The sequence below is a fragment of the Heterodontus francisci genome, chromosome 5, assembly GCF_036365525.1.
Source record: "Heterodontus francisci isolate sHetFra1 chromosome 5, sHetFra1.hap1, whole genome shotgun sequence".
NCBI lineage: Eukaryota > Metazoa > Chordata > Chondrichthyes > Heterodontiformes > Heterodontidae > Heterodontus > Heterodontus francisci.
The window spans coordinates 114,969,234-114,990,387 of NC_090375.1; the positions used below are offsets into that span (position 1 = coordinate 114,969,234).

The following is a 21,154-nucleotide window of genomic DNA, read 5'->3' on the forward strand; positions in this document are numbered from 1 at the left end:
CCTCCTTTGCTATTTTGTCTGTCTTTCCGAAATATTGTGTACCCTGAAATATTTATTTCCCAACCTTGATTAACATGTAACCGTGTCTCTGTAGTGGCGATTAGATCTAAAACATGTACCTCTATTTGTGCCACGAGTTCATTTATCTTATTGCAGATGATTCACGCATTCAGATATAGAACCTTTAATTTCATTTTTTTACTTCTATTCTCTTCAATGACCTTATTTGCTGATGTACAATTTCTGTTAAACTCTGTCCCATTCTCCTTGTATTTACCCGTAATGCTATACTGTTCCAATGCCTTGGCCTTTCTCTTTGGATTTCTAACTCTCACCTCTTCTGAACCCTCCCCCCACTCTGTTAGTTCACAACCTCTAATCTTATCTGCTGGCTCACTCTTAAGTTTGTATGCCCTGTCCCTTCCTGTCTTCTTCTTTTGGGCCTCCTTATCTCGAGAGACAATGGATACGCGCCTGGAGGTGGTCAGTGGTTTGTGAAGCAGCGCCTGGAGTGGCTATAAAGGCCAATTCTGGAGTGACAGGCTCTTCCACAGGTGCTGCAGAGAAATTTGTTTGTTGGGGCTGTTGCACAGTTGGCTCTCCCCTTGCGCCTCTGTCTTTTTTCCTGCCAACTACTAAGTCTCTTCGACTCGCCACAATTTAGCCCTGTCTTTATGGCTGCCCGCCAGCTCTGGCGAATGCTGGCAACTGACTCCCACGACTTGTGATCAATGTCACACGATTTCATGTCACGTTTGCAGACGTCTTTATAACGGAGACATGGACGGCCGGTGGGTCTGATACCAGTGGCGAGCTCGCTGTACAATGTGTCTTTGGGGATCCTGCCATCTTCCATGCGGCTCACATGGCCAAGCCATCTCAAGCGCCGCTGACTCAGTAGTGTGTATAAGCTGGGGGTGTTGGCCGCTTCAAGGACTTCTGTGTTGGAGATATAGTCCTGCCACCTGATGCCAAGTATTCTCCGAAGGCAGCGAAGATGGAATGAATTGAGACGTCGCTCTTGGCTGGCATACGTTGTCCAGGCCTCGCTGCCGTAGAGCAAGGTACTGAGGACACAGGCCTGATACACTCGGACTTTTGTGTTCCGTGTCAGTGCGCCATTTTCCCACACTCTCTTGGCCAGTCTGGACATAGCAGTGGAAGCCTTACCCATGCGCTTGTTGATTTCTGCATCTAGAGACAGGTTACTGGTGATAGTTGAGCCTAGGTAGGTGACCTCTTGAACCACTTCCAGAGCGTGGTCGCCAATATTGATGGATGGAGCATTTCTGACATCCTGCCCCATGATGTTCGTTTTCTTGAGGCTGATGGTTAGGCCAAATTCATTGCAGGCAGACGCAAACCTGTCGATGAGACTCTGCAGGCATTCTTCAGTGTGAGATGTTAAAGCAGCATCGTCAGCAAAGAGGAGTTCTCTGATGAGGACTTTCCGTACTTTGGACTTCGCTCTTAGACGGGCAAGGTTGAACAACCTGCCCCCTGATCTTGTGTGGAGGAAAATTCCTTCTTCAGAGGATTTGAACGCATGTGAAAGCAGCAGGGAGAAGAAAATCCCAAAAAGTGTGGGTGCGAGAACACAGCCCTGTTTCACACCACTCAGGATAGGAAAGGGCTCTGATGAGGAGCCACCGTGTTGAATTGTGCCTTTCATATTGTCATGGAATGAGGTGATGATACTTAGTAGCTTTGGTGGACATCCGATCTTTTCTAGTAGTCTGAAGAGACCACGTCTGCTGACGAGGTCAAAGGCTTTGGTGAGATCAATGAAAGCAATGTAGAGGGGCATCTGTTGTTCACGGCATTTCTCCTGTATCTGACGAAGGGAGAACAGCATGTCAATAGTCGATCTCTCTGCACGAAAGCCACACTGTGCCTCAGGGTAGATGCGCTCGGCCAGCTTCTGGAGCCTGTTCAGAGCGACTCGAGCAAAGACTTTCCCCACTATGCTGAGCAGGGAGATTCCACGGTAGTTGTTGCAGTCACCGCGGTCACCTTTGTTTTTATAGAGGGTGATGATGTTGGCATCGCGCATGTCCTGGGGTACTGCTCCCTCGTCCCAGCACAGGCATAGCAGTTCATGTAGTGCTGAGAGTATAGCAGGCTTGGCACTCTTGATTATTTCAGGGGTAATGCTGTCCTTCCCAGGAGCTTTTCCGCTGGCTAGGGAATCAATGGCATCACTGAGTTCCAATTTGGTTGGCTGTATGTCCAGCTCATCCATGACTGGTAGAGGCTGGGCTGCATTGAGGGCAGTCTCAGTGACAGCATTCTCCCTGGAGTACAGTTCTAGGTAGTGCTCAACCCAGCGGTCCATCTGTTTGCGTTGGTCAGTGATTATGTCCCCCGATTTAGATTTGAGGGGGGTGATCTTCTTGATGGTTGGCCCAAGAGCTCTCTTCATGCCATCATACATTCCTCTGATGTTTCTGGTGTCTGAGGCCAGCTGAATATGACTGCATAGGTGTTGCCAGTAGTCGTTTGCGCAACGCCTAGCTGTTCTTTGTGCAGTACTTCTGGCTGCTTTAAGTGCTGCGGATGTTAAATCGCTGGGGGCTTTCTTGTAGTTCAAAAGTGCAATGCGCTTAGCGGCTATGATAGGTTCCAGCTCTTCATTATGAGATTGAAACCAGTCTGCATTTCTCTTCGCACTTTTGCCGTAGGTGGTCAAAGCTGACTCATAGATGGCGTCTCTGATGTGGGCCCACTTGGTCTCAGCATCCCCTGTGGGAGTGTTTTGAAGGGCTGTTACAAGTGAATTTAGAAATTTTTGTAACAGCTGTGGGTGAGAAATTCTGCTCGTGTTGATGCGCGGGTGGCCCTTCTGCTTGGAATGATGCAACTTCTTTGGTCTGAGTCTAACCTTGCTGCACACCAGGGAGTGGTCGGTGTCGCAGTCCGCACTGTGGAAGCTGCGTGTGATTTGAACACTGTTTAAGGCGGCTCGCCTTGTGACAATGAGGTCTAGCTGGTGCCAACGATTTATCATTATCTTTATTGCTATCTTGCTTTCTTGCCTTTTGCTCTCTCTTTAAATTGTTACATCTTCGCTCACTTGATCCCTCACCACTATTTAGTTTAAAGCCTAAATTATATGACTTGCCAGAACGATTCTGTGCCTCTTTTTCAAAACTTGAATTTGATGAATCAATGCTTTTCCAAACTTTCTCTTTTCGATTCTCTAATTTCGTTTTGTTTCAGTACTAAGTGACATGCTGTTTGACTTATATGACATAGGTTTTAAAATAATCAATTTATTTATTTTTGTAACAGGGATTTGAAACCAGAAAATATCCTTTTAGACTCTCAGGTATGCATATGAATTTCTTATTAATAAAGCAACTTGATTCTTTTAAAAACACTGAGATATGGACCACAGAGGTAACATATAAAGTTCCATTTTTCTATATTGGTCTATTATGTGAACAACAGGAAATTAGGATGGAGTGGGGCTAAATATTAGGTACAGTATTTTGATAGGTTTTAATGTTTCTTAGCAAAAATGACATTACTCAGATTACTTGGTGCATGTGAACACCAAAATTCCCTGATGGTGGCTGTTGCAGATGATGTATAAGTGTCAATACTGGTATAACTGAAGACAGTGGCTGCGAAATTTGGTGAGGCCAGAAATGGGCGTGAGGATCGTGAAGTGCAATTAACCAGTGCCCATTGCTTTGATGCAGGCAGTAGTCAAACTTCATGCTATCTGCTCATGTCAATGTGCAGCCAGCGCCAAAGTACGCTACTGAGCGGCTGCACACCTAAGTAGGTGTTGCAAAATCATGAGAGGCTAGCACTTAAGACTAGCATGCACTACCTCAAGCCAGCCTGTACCTCTTAAAGGGGAAATGTATTCTGGTTGCAGCAGGTGCTGCAAGTGGCTGGGTGAAGGGTGTCTGAGCAGGAATAACATTAAAAAATGGTGTAGCAGGGCAGAGAGCATACTCCCAGGTTCTCCAGTGCAGCACTGGAGGCCTTGGTGCAGGAGGTGGACAGGAGGAGAGCTGCTCTATCGACAGAGGATTAAGAGGCTCCACAGACTGACAATGTAAAGGCAGTAGTTGTTGCGGTCAATGCCAGTAGTGTAGCCCCAAGAACCCAAATCTCTCAGTTTGCGTAAACTGCCAGTTGTGACAGGCATATCATGCGACAAATTACAATACACTCACTGATAGACTTGCCTCTCTCTTGCAGGCAGCAGCACCTGGCCAGTGGGGATAGGCATGGCTGCGTATCCTCACACTGGGGGGAGATGGCTCTCATCTCATCCCACAATCTCTTCTAATTTATACGCTGCACTCGGTCTATGCATGCACCTCCTGCTTCCTTCCCTCTAGTTCCTTCCCCTCCCCTCACCTCAGCCCTACCCTTGAGCCTTTCTCCTTTCAGATACCCAAGAATTGCAATCTGGCCAGGCAGTGGTGCAGAAGCAAGAAGTGGAAAAGGAAGAAGAGACGGATGATGAAACATTATCACTCACTCTCACTTGCAGTCACCTGCTCAAATATTGACACTGTGTGTAGTTTAGAGAATAGAATAGAGGTGGGGTCTGCATCTGGTGAGACAGCAGGCAAGGCAGGGAGAAAGGGTGGCACAGATGCCAGCTCGCTGGAGACTGAAATTGTACACTGCTTTTGCTGCAGAGGACTCTGTTGAGCACTTCAGTGATGTGGCATACAGAAAAAGGCTAATGGATATGCACACAAAAATGTTTGGTGCTTTGGCAGGTGTGTCAGAAAGTCTGTGGTTGCTGTCAAGGAGCATGGAAGTGTCCAGCACAAACCTTGCACAGAGCCTGGAGCCTATCCTTTACAGTTCTAAATCCATGACTACGCTTGTGGACCGTGCCGTGATGCAGCATCTGATGTCCATGTGTCAACTTCCATTGCCGCACAAGCAAAAGCCACCTGGCGTCTGAGGGCTGAAGTGGAAGCTCAGACTGAAGTCTTGCAAGAGCAAGCTTGCTGCCATCATGGCTGCGGATAACAGTGTTCAAAGGGACTAGCAGGAGTCCAGCAATCTGTCCTCCAACAGATTGCTAAGAAAGCTGAGGCATCTCCCTGGAGGAGTGGCAGTGGCATGTGCTCACGAACCTGCTATCCTCTCTCAATATGACAGCATTCATCTTTCCGCCACTGCCACTCCACCAGTTGCTGTTGCCCGTCAGCCAGCCAACCAATACCGAGATGCATAGGTCATCCTTCGAGGCCATCTTCAGTCTTCCCCGCTGAAAATCAACAACCCTCCCACCAGCCATGCTGCAGCCACTAGGGTAGCAATGCACCAGAGCACCAGAACAGGCAAAGGCACACAGAAGACAGGAACGAAGGGAATGCACAAGGATGATTAGTTGACGTTTGTATGGAATATTGGATGTTTTAATAAAGTGTATCATATTTGTGTCATGGTGTCTTTTATTTTAGTGTTGTGATCAAGTGGAGCTTGTGATGATCAACACAGAGGGATAGTAAGGTGTGCGACTGTTGGTGAATGGAGAATTGAGGTGAATTCACTGGTACCGGAGTCTGATGAGCTGATCATAGACAGCCTGGTCAGTGTTGGTTGCCTCCTCCTCATCAGCTGTTTGCCATATACCTGGAGGCAAGGGCTGTGCCCTCTTGATGCTAAGGTTGTGAAGGATGCAGTAGACCACGATGAGTCGTGACATGTGCTCTGGAGTTTCTCCAGAGCTGTCCAGATAGTGGAAACATTGCTTAAGCACCCAATGGTCTTCTCGATGACATTTCATGTGCCAGCAAGGCTCTCGTTATATGCATGCTGCCCATGTGTGCATGGGCTGCCCACAGAGTTTTGAGACAAGTGGAAAGCACATAGCCATTGGCAGCCATTAGCCACCCTCTGGTTTCTTGAGCCTCAAATGTCGAAGGTACAGAAGACTGATGCAGAATGAAGGCACTGTGACTGCTGCCAAGATACTGGGCATTGACCTGGATGATGTGCTGAATGTGGCCGCACACCATCTGGACATTGAGGCAATGGAACTCTTTGCAATTGCGCTACATCTCGGAATTTACATGCAGTGGTCGCAAAGTGATGTATGTGCAGTCAGTGCATCTTGAACCATGGAGAAGCCCATTATCCTGGCGAAGGCATGTAGTTGCTCCACCTGCTTCTCTCTGGAAAGAGTGAATGCAACGTGCTCCCCTCTCTTTGCATTCAGAGCATTAGTGACCTCCTTTATACAATAGTGGACAGGGAACTGCGAGATGTTGGAGGTGTCGCCTGCTCCAGCCTGGTAGGAGCCCAACACAAAGAAGTTAATGACTACTGGCAGTGCCCCCCTCACCCTGCTTTGTGGCTGCAGAACTGCTTACAAGAGGTGGCAGATTTCACTAAGTACCTCTTCAGTAAAACGGAGATGTTGCACATAGTGTTCCTTGCTGAGGCTGGGATAAAAGAATTGCTGCCTGAGACTCCGGGTGGATATGTCCTCTTGCTGGAAGCCTTTCTTCCCCTCCTGCTCTTCCCTCTTTGAGCAGTTTGTCCTCCTCTGTGTTGCCTGTACTCCTTCTCCCTGTCAGGTGACAGGCCAAAGGGGTTAGAAACTACAGAACCCATGCCTTGGGAACAAGTAATCTGAGCAGAACCCTTGAAGTAAGAACCAACGCCTTCACCATGGACCCCCCCACTCCCTGTCATCTTCAACAGCTTTAAGTGGCAGTACAAACCTCCAGATACTTCTAACTCGGCAACAGCCAGGAGAAATCAATCAGCAACGAACCTGAAAGCATTTGATCCCTTTAAATCACGCTGATGGTGTCTTTCCTGCTGCTGAGCACATGTTCAACTATGCATGTTCAGCTATGCATGTTGAGAGGATGTTAACTGCAGCATTCGGGTCGAAAGTGGCACTGCTAGAGTCAAATCAGTGTCATATGATGATCGGCATCACTATCTGCCAACTCTGCATAATTCCAGCGACGCTCTCAACGCCTGTGTTAACTACCTACCAAGAAGACATCTGGCACGGCCCACACCAGAAATGTTCATGCGTGGTGTGGGTGCCATCTTGGATCCAAAACGGCACTAAGCAACTGAATTTTGCAGCCATCATGTATACCTGTTTGTGGTTTGTACAAATGGTCACAGATGCTTTTACAATAATTGAGCTATAAGAATAACAGGGCCATTAGTGGCTCCATGTTCTGAATGCTTCCCATCATAATCATTAAAATGCTTTTCCTCTGTACTTGCTCTACTTTAGCTGAAGCAGCAACTTCTGAAACTGCTATTCAACTTTTGAAAATAAATGATCATTGGTATTGCTGGAGTGGTTACAAGATCATTGAAATTGCATTTCAATTATTTGATTGTTTACATTTTAAAAAATGAAAAAATATGTAAACGCTATAAACATGAAAAAAATAGAAAGTAGTGTAAACTCTGAGCAGGTTATTCAGTACCTGTAAAGAAAAAAGGAAAGTGAATGTAAAGAGCCTTTCTCAGAACTAGGGAAGGTCCTTATGCCCAAATGTTACCCTGACTTTTCTCTTTACAGATGATGATTGACTTTCTGTGTATGTCCAGCATTCTCTGTTTCAATTTTACATTGTTTAAATGTTTTTTGTTTTAGTTATTTGATTTATCAGCTGCTGTTTACTTTGCATTACAGGGACACATAGCTTTAACAGACTTTGGCCTTTGTAAAGAAGGAATTGCTTGCACTGACACCACGTCTACTTTCTGTGGAACACCAGAGGTATCAATTTTTAAAGAAATTTTTATACTGTTTCACAAGTAACTTTAGCACTGTTTCACCATACGTACTGATTTGCTACATGATAAACATTATTTTGCAATCTAGGTGAAATATATTAGTTATAAAGAATGATGGTCATGGCCCTGGCTAAGGGACAGAATGGTAGGATGCTCTATTCACTGTCATTCATCCGCAGTCAATTAGGCTCAGTTAGCAAATTCTGGTTGCTGTCATGGGAACACAGGACAGTAAAGCAGGAAAAGAAAGGACAGTAGCACCGAACCTAGTAGCAATATACTTTCCAACTAATCAAATATTCAAATTGATGTTGGATCTGGCGCAACCAGAACCCAGGAGAAAAGTAAGAGGAGAGACAGTATTTTTTAAAATTCTTTCATGAGATGTGAGTGTCGCTAGCAAGGCCAGCATTTGTTGCCCATCCCTAATTGCCCTTGACAACTGAGTGGCTTGCTAGGTCATTTCAGAGGGCAGTTAAGAGTTAGCGACATTGCTGTGGGTATGGAGTCACATGTAGGTCAGACCAGGTAAAGATGGCAGATTTCCTTCCCTAAAAGACCAGATGGGTTTTTACGACAATTGATAGTTCCATGGCACCATTACTGAGACTAGCTTTCAATTCCATATTTTTTATTGATTGAATTTATTAATTAAATGAATTAAAATTCCACCTGCTGCCCTGGTAGGATTTGAACCCCTCCCACCAGGGCATGAGCATGGGCCTCTGGATTACTAGTTCAGCAACATTACCACCTACCCTACATATCATAAGTAAGGGAAAAGAAAAACCTAAGCGAGGGAGTGAAAAAGTGAGCAAGGTTTACAAGGAATGTGAGGTTATGTTTAGGAAAAGCTGAAGGAGAATCTAATAGTCGCATGCATTTTTTAATTTCCTGAGGTTGCTTTCTGCTCTGCCACTTGACAACCCTTTCAAATAGTTAATCCTGAATCTATGCTCCTTGTTAACCCAATTTATCAACCAATGGAAACAATACTTTCACTATTTGCATTCGCAAACCCTTCATAATTTTGTTAAATTCCTCCTTTAGTATCAGTTTTTAGAGCTTTTCTTAACTATAAAGTCACATTCCTAGGATCGATTTAGTGAATCTTTGCTGTATCCTTTCCTAGCATCCAATATCCTTCAAATAATGGAGTGACCAGAAGTGCATGCACACTCTATCTGTGATCTAATCAACATCTTGCACAAATTCAACATCGCTTCCTTGCTTATATACTCAGTGCTTTATGTAACCAAAACATGGAAACCCAATTGGCATTCCCACCTTTAAAATCTAAGTTTCAGCACCCGTTGAGCTCTTTGTTCCTTCACTCTGCTCAGAGCCCCACCATTTAGGGTACAGTTCCTTTCACTGTTCCTTTTTCCAAAGTTCACTTTTCTCTGCATTGAACTGTACCGACCAACTCTGATCTGTTCACGTTATCTTGCAATTTCACATTTCCTCAGTTTGCCACGCCCCTGATTTGAACTCATTCTCCTTTGGCGTATGGCCAAATTAAGGTCCCAATCCATTCTGACAATCTAAAAACACATCCATTTGTCCAACATCTTTCCTGTCTCTCCCCTAGGCACCCTATTTCTATGTGCATTAATTTTTGTAGCCAGCCTTTCATGCAGTGCCTAGTCAAATTCATTCTGAAAGTCCATATGTAGATTGATTGAATTCTCTCAATCTCTCTGTGGTTTCCTAAAATTATTCAGTTAACTTGGCCAACCACTACCTGCTATTACAAATCCATGATTGTTCCTGGTCAGTTCTTGCCTTTCTAATTATTCAATAATTGTCATCCCTTATTATGTAATCTAGAAGTTTGCCCGCAACTAAGTTAAATCTATCTGGCCTATAATTTCCTGGCTTTTGCCCTTTCTTGCAGAAGGGTGTGACAAGTACCACTGTCCAGTTATTTAGCACAATTACTGTTTCCAAAGAGTTTTTGGAAATTGGTTAATGTCTCAGCTATTTTTTCCTTTAATCTCCCTTTTTATTCTGGAATACATACTCTGGGTCTGGTGAATTCTCTCTACTTTTAGTTTCACTTTTTTTTTTAAGAACAATGTCCTTTTGAATCTTCAGTGGTGGCTCTTGCACATCATCCTCAGCTACTAATTATTATCTTTGCAGTCTTTCATTCTGAAGAACAAGATGACTTTCTTCATCTAAAGTGGACCCATCATAGAGTGTAACTATATCTTATAGGCCTTTATTCAGGGCTGTTTATGAATTGCCAGCGTTTCTGTAATTGTTGCTTGGCTTTTGCTAATTTTCTGGGTTGGCATACATGCTGCTGGCCCTGGCTGCTGCTAATACCAGACATTGTCCTGGGATTTCACTCTGTGCTGTGATCAATCAGGAAATCCCACCTGCAACAAAGTCCAGTCTCGATCCTGAAATGAGGCAAAACACTTGAGTAGGAGCTGCTACAGAGCTAGCAGATAAGTAGCACATCAATGAGGTATAATGTTTCTGTAATTTGAATAGAGATTGCCTCTGTAAACTGGGATAGGAGGTTAAGGGGAGAGAATGCCTTTGTAAAGCTAGCAGACTGACTCACACTAGGCTCTACGGAAAGTACTGAGCTGGTCTGTTGAATATGGATAAATCCAGATGTCGTTACTTTTCTTGTAGTTTTTTTAGATCAAAAATCTATCAGTTGTGAAATAACTCTTTTCAAGTGAACCAGAATGCATCATTTCACTGGGAAAATTAAAGACTTCTTCACTGCCCCACCCCCCAGAAATGTATGCACCAGTGGACACGAGTGGCAAAGGAGGGAGGTTAGCATTTGGAAGAAGTTTGTAAAATTTAAAATTTGATGCCTATGCCCCTGAAACGTGAGGGAAGAAAAGAGGTAGAAGAAATGAAGGAGAGAACAAGAAATAAAGTCAAGGCAGTGAGTGAAACATTGCGTTGCAGAATTACCAGACCTTAACTGGAACACGGAGAGTGTGAGGTTTTGTGGTGCCAATCAGCTGAAAAAAAGTTTGAGATCTATTGATTGGATAGTTTTATAGAATCATTGAAACATAGAGTGGTTACAGCACAAAGGAGGCCATTCGGCCCTTCATGTCTCTGCAAGAGCAACTTGCCTAGTCCCACTCCCCTGCCCTTTCCCTGTAGCCGTGCAACTTTTTTCCTCTTCAGGTGCTTTTCCAATTCACTTTTGAATAGCATGATTGAATCTGCCTCCACCACACACGCAAGCAGTGTGTTCCAAATCCTAACCACTCGCTGTGTAAAAAGTTTTTCCTCGCGTCACCTTTGGTCCTTTTTGCCATTCACCTTAAATCGGTGTCCTCTGTTTGTCGACCCTTCCACCATGGGAACGGTTTCTCCTGATCTACGTTGTCCAGATACAACATGATTTTGAATACCTCTATCAAATCTCTTCTCAACCTTCTCTTCTCTGAGGAGAACAGCCCCAGCTTCTCAAATCTGTCCACATAACTGAAGTTAGTCATCCCTGGAACAATTCTTGTAAATCCTTTCTGTACCCTCTCTAAAGTCTTCACACCCTTCCTAAAGCATGGTGTCCAGAATACTCCAGTTGAGGCTGAACCAGTGTTTTATATAGAACATAGAACAGTACAGCACAGTACAGGCCCTTCGGCCCACGATGTTGTGCCGAACCTTTAACCTACTCTAAGATCAAACTAACTACCTACCCTTCATTCTACTATGATCCATGTACCTATCCAAGAGTCGCTTAAATGCCCCTAATGTATCTGCTTCTACTACTACCGCTGGCAGCGCATTCCATGCATCCACCACTCTCTGTGTAAAGGACCACCTCTGACATCTCCCCGAAACCTTCCTCCAATCACCTTAAAATTATGCCCCCTGGTGATAGCCCTTTCTACCCTGGGAAAAAGTCTCTGGCTATCCACTCTATCTATGCCTCTCATCATCTTGTACCCCTCTATCAAGTCACCTCTCATCCTTTTTCGCTCCAATGAGAAAAGCCCCAGCTCCCTCAATCTTTCTTCGTAGGACATGCCCTCCAGTCCAGGCAGCATCCTGGTAAATCTCCTCTGCACCCTCTCTAAAGGTTCATCATAACTTCCTTGCTTCTACTCTATGCCTCTCTTTATAAAGCCCAGGTTCCCCTATACCTTTTTACCCTCTATCTCAACCTGCCCTACCGCCTTCGGTGATTTGTGCACACACACCCTCCAGTCCCTCTGCTCCAGGATCCCTTTTTAGAATGGTATCCTTTATTTTATATTGCCTCTCCTATTTTTTCCTGCCAAAATGTATCACTTCACACTTCACTATGTTAAATTTCATCTGCCATATGTCTGCCCATTCCCCCAGCCTGTCTATGTCCTCTTGAAGCCTATTACTCTCCTCCTTATAGTTCACAATATTTCCAAGTTTTGTCTCATCTGCACATTTTGAAATTGTGCCCTGCACACCCAAGTCTAGATCATTAATAAATATCAACAAAAGCGATGCTCCTAGTACTGACCCTGGGAAACCCCAAAGTATACCTTCCTCCAGTCCGAAAAACAACCATTCACCATTACTCTATCTGGTTCCTGTCATTCAACCAACTTTGTATCCATGCTGCCACTGTTCTTTTTATTCCATGTGCTTTTACTTTGCTGACAAGCTTGTAATGTGGCACTTTATCAAATAGAAACATAGAATTAGGAGCAGAAGTAGGCCATTCGGCTGCTCTAGCCTGCTCCGCCATTCAATAAGATCATAGCTGATGTGTTTGTGTCTCGAATTCCACACTCCCATCTACCCCGATAACCTTCGATTCTTGTTAGGCAAGGGAATCAATCTACCACCGCCTTAAAAATATTCAATGACCTCTCCTCCACCTCCTTCTGAGGCAAAGAGTTCCAAAGTCGCACAACTTTGAGAGAAAAATTTCTCCTCTTCTCTGTTCCTAAAAGGGTAACCCCTAATTTTAAAACAGTGTCCCCTAGTTCTGGACTCACCCACAAGAGGAAACATCCTTTCCACATTCACCTTGTCAAGACCGTTCAGGATCTTATATACTTCAGTCAAGTTTCCCCTCACTCTTCTAAACTCCAGTGAAAACAAGCCCAGTCTGTCCAACATTTCCTCATAAGACAACTCGCTCCGTCCAAGTATCAATCTAGTAAACCTCTGAACTGCCTCCAACTCATTTACATCCTTCCTTAAATAAGGAGACCAAAACTGCACACAGTATTTGAGATGTGGTCTCACCAGTGCCCTGTATAACTGAAGCATAACATCCTTACTTTTATTTTCAATTCCTCTCGTAATAAAGGATAGCATTCCATTAGCCTTCTTTATTACTTGCTGTACCTGCATACTAACTTTTTGTGACTCCTGCACTAGAACACCTAGATCCCTCTGCACCTCGGAATTCTGCAGTCGTTCTCCGTTTAAGTAATACACTGCTTTTTTATTCTTCCTGCCAAAGTGAGAACTTCACATTTTCCCATGTTATACTCCACCTGCCAAATTTTTGCCTACTCACTCAACCTATCTATATCTGTCTGCAACCTCCCTTTGTTCTCTTCACAACATGCTTTCCTACCTATCTTTGTGTCATCTGAAAATTTAGCTACCATGCCATCACACCCTCATCTAAGTCATTGATATAAATTGTAAAAAAGTTGAGGCCTCAGCACAGACCCCTGCAGAACTCCACTCATCACATCCTGCAAATCAGAAAAGGACCCATTTATGCATACTCTCTGTTTTCTGCCAGCCAGCCAATCTTCTATCCATGCTAATATGTTACCCCCTATACCATGAGCTCCTTCTTTGCGCAATAACCTTTTATGTGGCACCTTGTCATATGCCTTCTGGAAATCCAAGTACAGTACGTCAACAGGTTCCCCTTTATCCACAGCGTATGTTACTCCTTCAAAGAACTCCAATAGATTGGTTAAACATGATTTCCCTTTCACAAAACCATGCTGACTATTCCCGATTACCTTGAGTTTTTCTAAGTGCCCAGCTATAGCCTCCTTAATGATCGATTCTAATACCTTCCCCACGACAGACGTCAAGCTAACTGGCCTATAGTTACCTGTTTTCTGCGCACCCCCCCCCCCCCCCCCCCACCCCCTTCCTAACTAGAGGGATTATATTTGCTACTTTCCAGTCTGATGGAACCTTTCCAGAATCTAGCAAATTTTGAAAAATTAACAGCAATTCATCTACTACCTCATTAGCAACCTCTTTTAAGACCCTAGGATGAAGCCCCTCGGGACCTGGGTACTTGTGAGCCCACAATTTCCATCAAATGCCTTTTAGAAGTCCAAATACACCACATGAACCCTCTCTGTTACCTCATCAAAAGACTCAATCAAGTTAGTTAAATCCCTGCTGGCTTTCCTTAATTCACGCTTGTCCAAGTGACTATTTTGTCCTGGATTATCATTTCTAAAAGCTTTTCCACTACAGAAGTTAAATTGACTGGTCTGTAGTTTCTAGACTTGTACTTAAGTCTTTTGTGAACAAAGGTGCAACATTTGCAATTCTCCAGTCCTCTGGCAACACCCCTGTATCTAAGGAGGATTGGAAGATTATTGCCTGTGCTTCCCCAATTTCCACCCTTACTTTCCTCAGTATCCTCGGATGCATCTCATCCGGTCCTGGCCATTTATCAACAGCCAATCTTTCTAATACCTCCTGTTTTATCAAATTTTAGCTCATTCAGAGTCTCAACCAGTAATTCTTTCACTGATTCTGATAGCAGCATCTTCCTTGGTAAAAACAGATGCCTCAGTCATGCCCCCTAACTCCATGCGTAAATCCCCTTTTTAGTTCCTTATCAGCAACCCCCCCCCCCCCCCCGCCCCGCCTCATTTTACTACCCCTTTACTATTTATATGCCTATATGACTTTTGGGTTCCCTTTTATGTTAGCTGCCAGTCTCTTCTCGTACTCTCTGCTTCTCTTATTCACTTCCCCTCTGAACTTAAAATATTCAGCCTGGTTCTCAGTAGTATTATCAACCTGACATCTGTCATACGCACCCTTTTTTTGATTCATCTTACTCGCTATCTGACCCAATTAGTTATTTTTACTCTGGATCGCTCCTTGTCCTTTTCCATAATTAACCTATAACTGATGATATGATCACTGTCTCCCAAATGTTCACCGACTGCCACTTGATTCACTTGACCCACCTCATTCTCCAGAACCAGATCTAGCAATGCATCCTTCCTTGTTGGGTCACAAACATACTGATCAAGAAAATTCTCCTGAACACATTTAAAAAAACTCTTCTCCCTCTCCGCCCTTTATACTATTACCATCCTAGTCTAATTAAGATAATGAAAGTCCTGCATTATAACGACTCTGTATATAGTTTTTGCACCTTTCGTTAATTTCCTTGCAAATTTGCTCCTCTATACCTTTCCCACTGGTTGGTGGTCTATAGAATACACCCAGTAATGTAGTCATACCTCTCTTGTTTCTTAGCTCTAAGCAAATAGATTCTGTCCTTGATCCCTCTCAATCATCCTCTCTCTCCAGCACAGTCATATTCTCCTTAATCAATACTGCCACCCCTCCCCCTTTCTTCCCTATCTTTCCTGAACACCTTTCATCCAGTCCTCTTTATTGAGCCAAGTGTCCGTTATTATCACAATATCATATTTCCATGTGTTTATCTGTGCCTCCAGCTCACAACCTTATTTGCCATGCTTCATACATTTTCTTATGTGCACTGTAAACCTAATTTGGACCTTATTACATTTCCTTTTACTCAACCCCTCCCCTCGCCCCACCTAATACCTTACTATTTCTTGCTCTAATGCTGTCTCTCCCAGTCCTTTGCGCACCTTGTTTTTCCTTTCTAATGTAACAGCCTGGTTCCCCTGCCAGGTTTGTCTAAACCCTCCTCAATGGCACTAGCCAACAGCCCCACAAAGGCGTTGGTCCCAGCTCAGTCCAGACTGTACAGGTCCCCCCTCCCCAGAACCGGTCCCAATATCCCAAAAAATCTAAAGCCCTTTCTCCTGCACAATCTCTCCAGCCATGCATGCATTGGTCCTTCCCCCTATTTCTAGAACTCTCTAGCACATGGCACCAGGAGTAATCTGGAGATTGCTACCTTTGAGGTCCTGCTTTCTAGTCTCCTTCCTGACTCCCTAAAATCTGCCTGCAGGACCTCATCCCTCTTTCTACCTAAGTCGTTGGTACCGATATGTACCATGACTGCTGGCTGTTCGTCCTGCCCTCAGAGCAGCTGCTCAGTGACATCCTTGACCCCGGCACCAGGGAGGCAACATAGTATCCTGGATTCACACCTGTCTGTTCCCCTAATTAAAGAATCCCCTATTACTATTGCTTCCCCAATCTTCCTCATGCCCCCCTGTACAGCTGAGCCAGCTGTGATGCTATCGTTGCACTCCCCAGAGGAACCATCACTCTCACCAGATACTGGTTGGAGAGCGAGATGCATTCAGGGGACTCCTGCACTACCTACCTGGTCCTCCTTGACTATCTGGCAGACACCCATTCCCTCTCTGCCTGACATCTCTCAAGCTGCAGGGTGAGCATATCCAGAAACGTGCTAACCACAAAACTCTGAACCTTGCAGATGTACCACAGTGACTCCAGCTGCAGATGATGCTCTGAAACCTGGAGCTCGAGCTGCTCCAGCTGATGACACTTCCTGCACATGGTTGTCCAAGACCTGAGAAGCATACTAGATTTCCCACTTGGAGCAGGATGTGCCCTCCATGGGACCAGGAGCTCCTGCCATGTCTCTATTTATTAGACTATTAACTGACCTAATGGAAATAAATTTGAGACATAAAGACTCATCAGCTACTCACCAATTAGTGCTTCCCTTGTGCTGAAGTCACTTTATTTGATAGGGAGGTTAACTTAAATGTTTTACTTAACTCATTATATACTTCAGATTTTAATTTACTGTAAAATTCAGAACCCTTTAGTATTACTGTCCCTTGTTATTTAATTTAAACTTTATCTCCCAGATCTGATTGATTAATTGAGCGCTGATTGTAATTAAATGATAAATTATCATATTGGCTTTAGTTTTTATACCTATTTGTCTAGTCTTAGTTTATAGCTGATAAATTAAAAGTTTAACAGTATGCTCACCCCACGTAACTACTTGTGTTCTTAAGTCCCTTTGTGGTTTATCTCCACTAAGTTCTCAGGTCGCCATGTTCCTTTTGTCCCCGCTGTGTTCTCGGGTCATCACTCCTCTCACTGTGATCTCGGGCTAAATTTCTTGGCCAGAATAACACATGTCGGAGTGAGAATGAGCAAAGGTTTATGGGCACATCTGCATTGTTTTGGGAATGGGTGTGCTGAATGATGTTGGCCATATAAAATTTTTAGTCTGAACCATCCCAGCCTGTCAGTTGCAGCAAGATGGATAGCAGAAGTGAAGATCTAATGTAGCAACGGAATGCAATTTTTAAGGCACAGCTTGGGAACTTTATATTTTCCTTAATAAAAAAATGGATAAATGCCTGTTTCTCATGTAGTTAAGACCCTGCTCACAAAATTGCAGGAATGCATGCCTTTTAAAACATGCAAGTTTTGACATTCAAATTTGTGGAAATCATTTAGTTAAGGAGAAAAATTAGCATTGACCTCTTTTTGTTGATAAGACTTTGACCCCATGAATACAATGTTTTGATCTGAGGTTCCCTCTATAAATGGTTAAGAACTACTGCAATCTGGTTAAACTCTCGTTATATCACAGTAAAGTGATGGAAGGTGTCGTCGACAGTGCTATCTAAGCGGCACTTCCTCAGCAATGACCTGCTCAGTGACGCTCAATTTGGGTTCCACCAGGGCCACTCAGCTCCAGACCTCATTATAGCCTTGGTTCAAACATGGACAAAAGAGCTGAACTCCAGAGGTGAGGTGAGAAACTACCTTGACATCAAGGCAGCATTTGACCGAGTATGGCATCAAGGAGCCCTAGCAAAACAGGGGTCAATGGGAATCGGGGGGAAAACTCTCTGTTGGTTGGAATCATACCTAATGTAAAGGAAGATGGTTGTGGTTGTTGAAGGGCAATCATCTCAGCTCCAGGACATCACTGCAGGAGTTCCTCAGGGTAGTGTCCTATGCCCAACCATCTTCAGCTGCTTCATCTATAATCTTCATTCAGTCATAAGGTCAGAAGTGGGGATGTTTGCTGATGATTGCACAATGTTCCGCACCATTCGCAACTCCTCAGATACTGAAGCAGTCCGTGTAGAAATGCAGCAAAACCTGGACAATATCCAGGCTTGGGCTGATAAGTGGCAGGTAACATTTGTGCCACACAAGCGCCAGGCAATGACCATCTCCAACAAGAGAGAATCATCTCCCCTTGGCATTACGATCTCTGAATCCCCCAATATCCACATCCTGGGGGTTACCGTTACCAGAAACTGAACTGGAGTAGCCATATAAATACCATGGCTACAAGAGCAGGTCAGAGGCTAGGAATCCTGCACCGAGTAACTTCCCTCCTGACTCCCCAAAGCCTGTCTACCATCTACAAGGCACAAGTCAGGAGTGTGATGGAATACTCTCCACTTGCCTGGATGGGTGCAGCTCCAACAACATTCTTGACACCATCCAGGACAAAGCAACCTGCTTGATTGGCACCCCATCCACAAACATTCACTCCCTCCACCACCGATGCACAGTGGCAGCAGTGTGTACCATCTACAAGATGCACTGCAGCAACGCACCAAGGCTCCTTAGACAGCACCTTCCAAACCCACAACCTCTAGCAACTAGAAGGGCAAGGGCAGCAGATGCATGGGAACACCACCACCTGCAAGTTCTCCTCCAAGCCACACACCATCCTGACATGGAACTATGTCACCGTTCCTTCACTGCCACTGGGCCAAAATCCTGGAACTCCCTAACAGCACTGTTGGTGTACCTACAGCACATGGACTGCAGTGATTCAAGAAGGCAGCTCACCACCATCTTCTCAAGGGCAATTAGGGATGGGCAGTAAATACTGTCCGAGTCAGCAACGCCCAAATCCCACGAACGAATAAAAAAAAATCGAATATTTGAATGGATCCAGAAATTAACTGAGAATTTAATCAAGATGCTTCTTTCAGATGTTATATATTGTTTACTTCTGGATCTTGGAAGTAGTGGCCAATTTAACATGCATACCCTTTCTAATCAGTATCTTGTGTATCTTTATCATGCCCCAGAAAGATGGAACAGGATGTGGGCATGATCTCAACCCATTCCAAAGAAAAATTAAGGCTTGCTGCAGAGAATAAGGACAACTGACGAATGCAACCAAACCCAAAATAAGGATGTATTTTAATGAGTGGCTACTGCTGTCTAGTAAATATTTATTTATCTGTATTTCAGTACCTTGCACCGGAAGTACTCAAAAAGCAACCTTATGATAACACAGTTGACTGGTGGTGTCTCGGCTCTGTTCTGTTTGAAATGCTGTATGGCCTGGTACGTAATCTAGTTTGCATATTTCAGTGAACATCTATTGTACTTTTGAATTAAATATGCTACACTTCAATCAGTTTTAATTTTGTAACCACATTTTTGCTTTAGTTGTTCTCAGACTACACAGTACACAGCCTCTTGGGTACAATCGTGTACTGCTACTGTACTAGCAGTCCAGAGGTTCAGAATTTAAATCCCATCATGGCAAGTTGTGAAACTGGCTAGTTGTAGAAAAATTTGTCATAAAGCTGCAGTTTGTCATAAAAACCCAATTGGTTCATTACTTCTTGGAAGGGAATCTGCTGTCCCTACCTCATCTAGCTGCACGTGACACTAGTTCACATTACATGATTAACTCTTAATGCTCTTTGAACTGGCCAAGCAAACCACGAAGGTGTACAATTACTCAAATCAAAAGGCTCCCCGCCATTTTCTCGAGGCAACTCGAGATGCCAAATGAATGTGATCTTGCCAGCATCGCCAACATTCCGAGAACAAATAAAGAATGTTATAATTGTGTCTTTACTCTTATTCTGGGGTCTGTAATCTGTAATTGCCAGACTATCATTTCACACAAAAACAAATGTTGGGTTAACATTTTTGTTCCTGAGAGACAAATCCTAACCATTGAGAAGTTTGCAATTCTCCAGTCAGTCAGTCAATGGCTTATTTTGATTTTGTGATTTGCTTCCATTTTTTGGTATCTTTTTATCCCTTCACCTTGACTGATAATTGGAATGATGTAGGTAAGTAATTTTTTTTAATGGTCATGCTTTATTTACTCATCCTATGTGAGCATCTCAACATGTAATTAATATTTTTTTCCACAATGAATAGCTACTGAATCTTGGCCATCTGTTCCAGGCTGTGCTTGGAAACTACTGCACCCGGTATACCGGTACAGGCATACACTGCCCTCCAATACCATTCACCGCCGTTTTGGTGTTCACTGCACTCTCTGGGGGAAAGATCAGGCCTTTTCCCAGTAAAAGGGATCTAGTCGCTCCTGTATTCCTGAGAATCACTATGGGCTTGCTTGCCCCACTCAAGGGGTATGGGGTTACTTTCCCTTTAGACACAAAACCATGATAACCTTCAGGAATCCTATTAGCCTTTCCTGCACTGGGCGTAGTAAGTTCCTGGATTGCACTCTTAGTGCTATTAAAGCCACAGCTTGTTCAGTGTTTTCCATCAGGCCCTCGTCTTCACTGAGTGGGTGTGCCCTGATGAACCCTACAGGTTTCCCTTTAGTTTCCAGCAGTCAGCTTTTAAATGCCCTGCCTTATTACAATGGAAGCACACAGATCTCCCGTTCTCACTCTTGCTCACAGCACCTTCCTTTTTGGCTGGAGGACGGGCCCCTTGTGTCTCCTGCTTCCAGGACTGCCTGGGTGGATATTACCTTCCCACTCTTTGTCCTTTTTAGAGTTGTGGGGGTGATTAGGAAAGATTCTCCCCTGGGAAACCGACTTATAAATTACAGCAAATTCATCGGCCAGATTGGCCACTTGCCGGGCTCCCTGAACCCGTTGCTGCTACATGGGTCTTTATTGAGAATGAGAGAGAGTTTTTAAATTCCTCTAACAAGATTACTTCTCTGAGAGTCTCATAGCTGAGCTGTCTTTTTAAAACTCTCAGCCATTGGTCAAAAGCCAGCTGCTTACTTCTTTCAAACTCCAAATAAGTTTGATTGGCTTGCTTTTTGAGGGTTCTAAACTTTTGGCGATAGGCTTCAGGTACTAATTCATATTCCCCAAGGATAGCAGTTTTGGTCAGTTCATAATTTGATCAACTCTCATCTAGCAACAAGGAATAAACCTCATGGGCTTTTCCGGTTAGTTTGCTTTGCAGTAAAAGAGACCAGGTCTCAGGTGGCCATTTTAGCTGCTTTGCCAGTTTCTCAAAAGACATGAAAAATGCTTCCACATCTTTTGGAATTAATTGAGCA

The 21,154-nt window shown here is 44.1% G+C and overlaps 1 protein-coding gene across 7 annotated transcripts in view; it reads left to right on the plus strand.

Annotated features, from left to right (window-relative positions):
* The window catches only part of sgk3 (serum/glucocorticoid regulated kinase family member 3), a 155,163-nt gene that overhangs the window by 125,319 nt on the left and 8,690 nt on the right, over window positions 1-21,154 (plus strand). For all 7 annotated transcript variants that reach the window (XM_068031940.1, XM_068031938.1, XM_068031939.1 and 4 more), the window contains 3 exons: window positions 3,292-3,328; window positions 7,655-7,741; window positions 19,114-19,209. In XM_068031940.1, the coding sequence (XP_067888041.1) occupies window positions 3,292-3,328; window positions 7,655-7,741; window positions 19,114-19,209 (220 nt within the window). The remainder of the gene's footprint in view (window positions 1-3,291; window positions 3,329-7,654; window positions 7,742-19,113; window positions 19,210-21,154) is intronic.